Source organism: Lissotriton vulgaris, chromosome 6 (genome assembly GCF_964263255.1).
Source record: "Lissotriton vulgaris chromosome 6, aLisVul1.2, whole genome shotgun sequence".
Lineage (NCBI taxonomy): Eukaryota > Metazoa > Chordata > Amphibia > Caudata > Salamandridae > Lissotriton > Lissotriton vulgaris.
Window position 1 is genome coordinate 1,921,239,890 of NC_141694.1, and position 8,172 is coordinate 1,921,248,061.

An 8,172-nucleotide genomic window follows, 5' to 3' on the forward strand; every position below is an offset into this window, starting at 1 on the left:
GCAGTGCTAACAGGGGTACCCGAACTTGGCAACCATTACCAGGAACATTTTTGGTCACTGAGAAATAAGGTAACTCACTGGTTGGATGAAAACAGGCCGTTACCCAACCACCTGAGAAGTAAAATCTTAATGGTGCGAAGGGTGCCATGGATAGGCCCTTCATATAAATCTATTCCAGGCGATTGTATTGTCGTCTCATTTGAAGATCCAAACACGGTACACCACATATGCTCATGGAACACCTATGGCGGGAACTCGTCCATTGAAGTTAGATCACTTACTTCCATTTATCCTCCGCGGACACGTCCCAATCATGGGGGGAATTGGTCACTGGCTAGAAACTATGTTCAGGGAGGGGCTGGAGATTCCTGGCAAGGTAACCGCAGTTGGTGGAATGGGGCACCAACGTACAATAGGTTCAGTTGCCTTGAAGAAGTGGATTAACTTACCCTGATGATAGCTTGTCTAACTAGCTCCGAAGGTATATCCTCTACATTTGGCACTGAACCCATGCTGATTAGGTGTAACCCAGGAAAAAGTAACCTACCAGTAAGCACAGAAATGGGTACGGGGGGGGGAGCGAGCAGCTGTTTAGATATTGACCCAGTCCCGAAGCTCACTAGTGATAAGATAGGCCTGGCAGTACCAGTGGAACAGGGCGCGATAAGCAATCCCTTACAAAGGGTGGTGCACGAAGCATGCAGTTTGCCCCAAGTTGTGCCGATTCCTCCGGTGTCACCGCCACCAGATGCAGTAAGCCCAAGTGAAGGTCCTCCTGGTAGTAGTTCCAACACACTATTGACGTTAATCCCGAGGGGGGGGGGGAGCTTGGCCGGCCCCCCTCGGAGGTCCCCGGGGGCGAATCGCTATCTTTGCTCATGGATAAGGCTCCTAGTTCAGTTCAAAATCTTTATTCGATTGTAGGTTTTACAATAATAAAAGTACATCACATAAGTAAACAGTTAAAAACAGTCCAGATAATTCATTTCATGTAACGTATAAGAGACACAACATACAGTACAAGATAGAAAAAGGAGAGCAACGGGCAATATAAGCATGACCAATATTCAGTATGTAATAAAAACATAAATTACTATATTGATTAAAAGTACCTAAAACATTCACAGCATAATTAACCATCCATACTTTTCCTGAAGGAGATGGCTTTTTTTAAAAAGTTACAGACAAATAAAGTGCAGTCACAGTTCAGTAATTGAAGGTAGTAAAGTGCAGGTTTGATTTGTGCAAAATGCAATTTTTTGAGACACGGTTTAAAATATAGTTTCCGTGGTATAGTGTAGTAAGGACAAATAAAAAGAAAGTGTGCCAAGTCTTGAGGAGACTTCCCGTCGCAGCCACAAGCTGGCAGCACTTAACCCCGTTGAGCCCCACTTGGGACCGCCAATAGGAGATGAAATCGGTCAAAACGGAACCTTGTCAGAAGAAAGCGTTCATAGCCAGTCATAGGCCATGATAGATAAGGTTCCATGCGTAGGCAGGTTTTAAGTAGTAAGTGTTTCCTGACACTGACCTTCTGTATCTCAACCTCTTCTCGGTCTGTACATCTTAATAATAATATGGCATTTTTTACCAAGATAACATCGGGTTTTGTAATCAAGTTGGGAGCAAAAAACAGATCAGGTCGGCCAATTGCCGTCAAACAGTCCTTTATGTACTTCAACCACGGAACTTTAAACCTCCCATCTAGTGTTAGGGCTTCTTTCAAAATAGCGTGGGTAAGCGGAATATCGGAGTTGAGCCAACAGTTCATCCAACATAGAACCAGGTTTACTGCTATTCTATCACTTAAGTAGGGAACCCCCAACTCTTCGTGTACAGAGAAGTTCCCGATACCCCTTGGCAACCTCAGTATTTTTTTCAAAACAATATTTTCTGTAACCTCTAGGTCCTTTGTCTTGCAATAGCCCCAGAGCTCGCTTCCATAACAGGCGACAGCGACACTTTTTGCCTGATATAATTTGAGCAAAGCGGCCATTGGGCAGTTCCCAATTTATTTTGCAAAGCCAAGTATGGCCGCGTTTACCCGTGTTGCTTCGCCCTTCTTTTTGGAGACTGCGGGGCCCCAGGAGAGTTTGTGATCTAAGAGGACCCCAAGGTATGAAAAGGTGTTAGTAGTAGGGATTTCCTCCCCATTAATACTGAAGTAATTCATTTTCTGTGTACCCTTACCTATTTTCATGACATAGGACTTGGAATTGTTAATGCTTAGGCCGCGGGACTCCATGAATTTATAAAAGGAATTTAATAATTTCTTAAGACCGATTGCTGTTCTGGATATAAGAACAGCATTGTCTGCATGAAGCAGCACTGGAACCCCCTTGCGCTCAACAAAGGGGTAGTCTGCTTCAGTGTTTAAAGGAAATTCCTCCAATTCATTAATATACAAATTAAAGAGGAATGGGGCCAAAATGCATCCTTGTCGTACTCCCCTATTTATTCTAAATTCATCTGTTACTTTAAGATCTTGGGTGTATCGGACATTAGCTCTTGTGTCCGAATGCAGATCGGCTAAGAAGTTGACAAGATTCCTCTCAACGCCCATTTTTATCAATGTAGCTGAACTGATAAGGCTCCTAGCACTACTTTTGACCCTCTCGCGAGTGATCTTATGTTGGGGATGGGAGGAGCTGGTGGCGTAGCCCTGAAGGTGGTCAGTTGGAATATAGCGGGCCTTGCACGGAATATTGACATACCTGAATGGAATTCATTTGTTGAATCCTTCGGGATCTGCTTATTCCAGGAAACTTGGTGCTTGGAACCACGCCACAAGGTGGGTTATACTACCTACTTTGTGCCCGTGTTACAATCACCTGGAGGGAAAGGCCGACCGTCTGGCGGCCTATTAATTTGGGCTAGTGTCTCCCTGTGTTTAACAGCAGGTCTATAGTAACCAAATCATCTGACCTGCAGAGAATTTCAGTTAGAGGGCCATGTGGGGGGAGGAAGCTCGAAGTCTTTAACATCTATGTCAGAGGGTCAAGGGGTGGTACATTTATGCTGTCCCTTACGGGCATTGAGGAGGGACTCGGATCTTGTGGTGCTGACTACCTTGTCATACTGGCTGGGGATCTCAATTGTACATTTGAACCCCTTGCTTGGGAGGACATATTGGGCACCAGGGAGGATGATGTTAGGAGAGGTATTACCCCCCTTACTTTACCACCCATTAGAAGCTGGACCCAAAGAGCCATTGATCTTAATGCCCTTTGTCTGGAACATGGCCTTAGGGCAAATAATGGTAGATCAAAGTCAGACTCCTCCGGGGCACATACATTTAATAGAGTGGGCCACTCCTCTTGACTACATTCTTTTGATTTATAGACTCTGGGCTCACTTGATAGACATGGTGGTTTTATCATCTATTGACAGTGACCACAACCCCCTAGTCCTGACCTTGTCCCCTCTTTGCATTGGAGCGATCGTAGCCCCAACCTCACACGTATGGAAAACAACGCACGAAGTACGCCCTTCCAATTGTGGTAAGCGTCTGAAACGGAACACCATTGCTGCCAGTGAGGGAAAGATCTTGGAAATAAAATCCATAATGTCTAATACTATGTTGCGTTTAGACTCCTAAACTTATTTTTCGAAACCACCAACGCGCTAGGTGAATTGTTTTTGGTCCGCTCTGTAGGCACCAGGGGCAATGCAAGAGGGGGACCCATGGGTAATGCGAGTTGGTTCTCTTTTGCCTGCCGTGCTTCCAAAAGGTAGCTAATTAAAGCGGTGAAAGCCAAGGATGGAGACCTGATAGCCTTGCTAGGAGAAACTATAGAAGGGTTCTATCTAAGGCAAGGGTTGAGCATGAGCACCAGTTTTGGAACGATCTGAAGGTGGCTAGCTCAAGGAAGGATTCCAAGGGATTTAGGGATTTTGGGACTTGTTAAGAGCTAGGTACAAACCCGTGGACTCGCTGATAACATGCAATAGAGCAGGGGGAGTGTGGTTTGACCACTTCTCCCAGCTTTATACACTGCCTGCGGGTCCTGATGCAACCCTGATCGACCAGCCCCCGATAGAATGCACAGAGCCCAACGAGGAATTACTCTTTACACCCAAGGAAGTAGTGGGGGCGGTTAAGTGCCTTGTTCCTAACAAGGCAGCGGGCCCTGATTGCCTTCCGGGGGATTTGCTCTGGGTTAATCCAGATGAGCGGGGGAGACTTATTGCTTCCCTACTGAATGCTGGCTTGGCTTGTGGGACTCTTCCGGACTCATGGAAGGGCGCAGTGGTCGTCCCGATCTTCAAGAAATGGAGTCGGGACGACCCTGCTAATTATCGCCCTATAAGCCTTTTGGACTCCACACAGAAGGTGGCAGGCAAAGTGGTTCTAGGAAGGGTCTTGCAGTGGGTAGAGGAGAAGCAAATTCTCTCAGACTTCCAGGCTGGCTTTAGAACTGGCATAGGGACTATTGAACAATCATTCCGGTTAATGATGCTTTTTTGGAAAGTGGTTGTACTGGGTAAAGGCAGTCTGTACCTTGCAATTATAGATCTTCGGACTGCCTTTGACCTGGTCCCATGTAACCAACTCTGGAGTGTCATTGGGTATTCCCCCATACTTACTAAACATGCTGATAAAGTTACATGTAGATAACTTTGCGCAGATCAGGTGGGGTAATCAGGGACAAAAAACACCACAAATTCCTGTAAATAGAGGTGTCCGCCAGGGATGTGTGCTAGCCTCCACTCTGTTTTCATTGTATGTTAACTGAGTGGTGGAGCATTTGCTACAACATCCAGCAGACGCACCCTCACTGGCTGGCAGGAAAATACCTACCCTATTATTTGCAGATGATACCCTCCTGATCTCTAAAACCCCAGCAGGCCTGCAGAGTCTCCTAACTAGTTTTAAGACCTTTTGTGATTCAAGGGGACTAGTTATAAATACAGGGAAGACTAACCCCCACATGCATCATTGTGTCATTTTGCGAATTCTTATTTGCGAAAAATAAGGAATCGCAAATAAGAATTCGCAAAATGGGATGCATCAATTAATTCGCATTTTTTTAGCGATTCGGTAAAAATCGCAATTTTTACCGAATCGCAAGGAAAATGCGATTCCTTATGTGCGAAATCGCATTGTGCGACTTCGCAAATAAGGAAAAGACGCACATGATGAATACTCAAGTGATTGCAGTGTGGCTGCCTCTGAAACTAATGACAGACACCTGTGGGCTACTTCGAACTTGAATTTGGCAGTTTGGGGAGTGTGTGGAAGCTGCTGGACAGGTTACTGATTTCTCTTGAGATTATGGAGGCAAGCAATGTGGTTTTGGAGCCCCAGCAGCAGCAGCAGCAGCAGCAGCAACAGCAGCAGCAGCCCAGGAAAAGGAAAGTCAAATTTAGTGACAAAGAACTTGAGGTTCTAATTGAAGAAGTCACAGCTAAGCATGACCAACTTTTTGGAAAAAGTTCACTGAAAATACCTGAGGCAACGAAAAGAAAAATTTGGCTAACAATACAGGCAAAGGTCAATGCTGTAGGTGTCGCCCACAGAGACATCAGTAATCTCCAGAAGAGATGGTACGATTTGCGCAGCAGAGCAAAGGAGAAGATTGCGACACGCATCAAATCTGGAAGGAAAACTGGTGGGGGTACACCAAAAGACATACCAACTACCCCTTGGGATGAACTAGTAGAGGGGACTTTACCTACTGAAGCAGTTGTTGGAGTGTATGACATTGACACCTCAGAGCAGCCTGGAACAAGTCAAGGTAATTTTTTTTAAAAACAGGATAATGTCATTGAGTGCATGACTTGTGATTAGATCTGTAAAGTTACAAATGTCAAAAGTACATGTTTTGCCAAAGTGCATAATAAATATTGTAAATTTAAGATGAAAGAATGGCATCATGGGACATGTAGTTTTCCTCACAAATATTCTTTTATTGCTGTCCAGACAACAGGATCACTGTTAGCAATAGGTACATTCACTTCCACGATAATTTGTCATCCATGCCTCAATATAGCAGTGTCATATGTTAATCTGTGAAAGAAAAACAGGCATTGGGAATATTTTTCTAACAGGTTACTCCCACTGTCTCATTTTTAGATGCTGATTTGGATGCAGAATTTATTCAATTTGCAGAGTCTTTCACACAAGACTTATTAAATGAGGCAGAAAATAACTTTGACCCACCACCTTCACCCACTGTGGAACCACAAAATCAAAGACGCAGACTGCGTCGACTGGTAGACACTGAATCTGAGGCAGAGGAAAATGTGGACACTGCAGTTCAAAATACAACACTGAATGCAGAGCCTGCACAAAGGGTCCCAGGCAGGCGTCAAAGACTGCGACAATTCTTCCGGCGTCGCAGAGCTCCTTCACAAACTCATGAATCAATGGATGACTTTGTAAATGGCAGTGTCCTTGAGAGGAAGTTATTAAAAGTACAGCGCCTGCAAGGCAAGGACATAAGGGTTATCAAGGGGAAAATCACCAATATAGCCAAAGACATGCACAATATTAGTTCTGCACTTGTCAACATGGTCAATGTCTCTTCAGACAAAATGGAACGAATGACCTCTGCAATAGAGACACTAAGTCAAGCAATGCATGGTGACCAGGGTGCAGTTTTGCAAAGAGCAGTTGTGAGTACGCAGTCAAGCACAAGAGCCATGCACAGAATGTGCAGTAATACTTCTAAATTGATTGAAACAACAATTGGCTTCCAAAAGGAAATGATGAAATGTTATGGTGAGCTGGCATGTGGCATGAAATCAATGCAAGGCCCCATTTCAGACCACCATCAAGGCCCAAGTACAATCTATCAACCAGTGTCTGCATTCCCTGCATCTTCTTCAGACAATGCAAATGTAAATATCAAACCACCTTCAGAAAGAAGAAGTGTCAGAAATGTAGCCAAAGACACCTGCAAAAACAAAAATTCAAACCCTGTGAAGGTTAAGGCATTGGGGGTAAGAGCAAGGAAAAAGTGATTCATATGTGAATATTTTGTGAACCTTTATTTTAACAGTTAATGGTTGACAATATTAATACATTTGAAGATTTTATTCAAATGAAATTTTTGTTTCAAAATACCACATACGTTGGAATGGAAGCACACATTCACTTTCATTTGAAAAACAATAAATACCTAAGTTACAGCACATGCATGTTTGTCCTGTCTCATACCTTTATTTAAAAGTAATGCTGAGTTATCTCTGCTCTTCTTCTCCTTCCCTCTGCAGCATCAGGACCATTGATTCTAGGTTGGGGTTGGTTTGGTTGATTGTGGTTATTTGGGATGTTGTCTTCAAATTCCAATCCAAGCCCTCTTTTCATGGCAACATTGTGCAGCATGGCACAAGTGGCAACAATTTTACAGCAAACATCAGGCCGATACTGCAATGCACCTCCAGTTTTATGAAGTATTCTGAATCTGGATTTCATTATTCCAAATGTCCTCTCTATCACATTTCTGGTAGACATATGAGCTTGGTTATAATTTTGCTCTTTGCGGGTTGTTGGATTCAGATAAGGAGTCAAGATAAATGTTCTCACACCATAAGCACTGTCACCTATGGAAACATTATCAACATTTCAGTGGTTTGAAAACCTGTCAAAACATTTCTCTGTACAGTTTAAAAAAAAAAAAATGATCACTTACCCAGTAAATATCCATCTCCAAAATGTCCAGCTTCCAACTTTGTAAATATGGCACTCTGTTTAAATATGTAGGAGTCATGAGCACTTCCAGGGAAACTAGCAACTAGGTCTGTGATTATGGTTTTTGAATTACAAATGGCTTGAATGTTCAATGAATGATACAATTTTCTATTCCTAAAAATGTACTCATTGTGAGAAGGTGGGCATATGGGAATATGAGTACCATCTATGCAGCCTATTACATGAGGAAAATGAGCCATATTATAGAAGTCCAACTTTGTCTGTAAAAGTTCCTGCTGAGTACTTGGAAAAACTATGTAATGCCTGATCCTCAACAACATAGCATTTAAAAAATTTCTGAAAAACCTTGAAAGGGAACTCTGTGACACCCCCCCAGCAATGGCAATCACACCTTGAAATGAACCAGAAGCCAGAAGATGTAGGCAACAAAGTACTTGGACATGAGTAGGAATGGCTTGTGTTCTTAGGGTGGGCCTCTGTAGTATAGGATCCAAATCATCAATTAATTCCAGTAT

At 43.5% G+C, this 8,172-nt stretch overlaps 1 protein-coding gene across 1 annotated transcript; it reads left to right on the plus strand.

Annotated features, from left to right (window-relative positions):
- Positions 1-313: 313 nt before the first annotated feature.
- LOC147709928 (uncharacterized) lies at positions 314-7,133 on the plus strand. Its single transcript, XM_086926134.1, has 3 exons — positions 314-407; positions 5,400-5,738; positions 6,077-7,133. The coding sequence occupies exons 1-3, from the start codon at positions 314-316 to the stop codon at positions 6,964-6,966; spliced, it is 1,323 nt and encodes a 440-aa protein (XP_086782260.1). The 3' UTR covers positions 6,967-7,133.
- The last annotated feature ends 1,039 nt before the right edge of the window (positions 7,134-8,172 follow it).

What these genes read in the sequence shown, in the direction of transcription:
- LOC147709928 (XM_086926134.1), top strand. Translation starts at nt 314, where the DNA reads ATGGGGGGAATTGGTCACTGGCTAGAAACTATGTTCAGGGAGGGGCTG. An exon ending in TGGTGGAATGGGGCACCAAC is followed by an intron (nt 408 to 5,399) that starts GTACAATAGGTT and finishes TTCTAATTGAAG; the next exon opens with AAGTCACAGCTAAGCATGAC. An exon ending in GCAGCCTGGAACAAGTCAAG is followed by an intron (nt 5,739 to 6,076) that starts GTAATTTTTTTT and finishes TCTCATTTTTAG; the next exon opens with ATGCTGATTTGGATGCAGAA.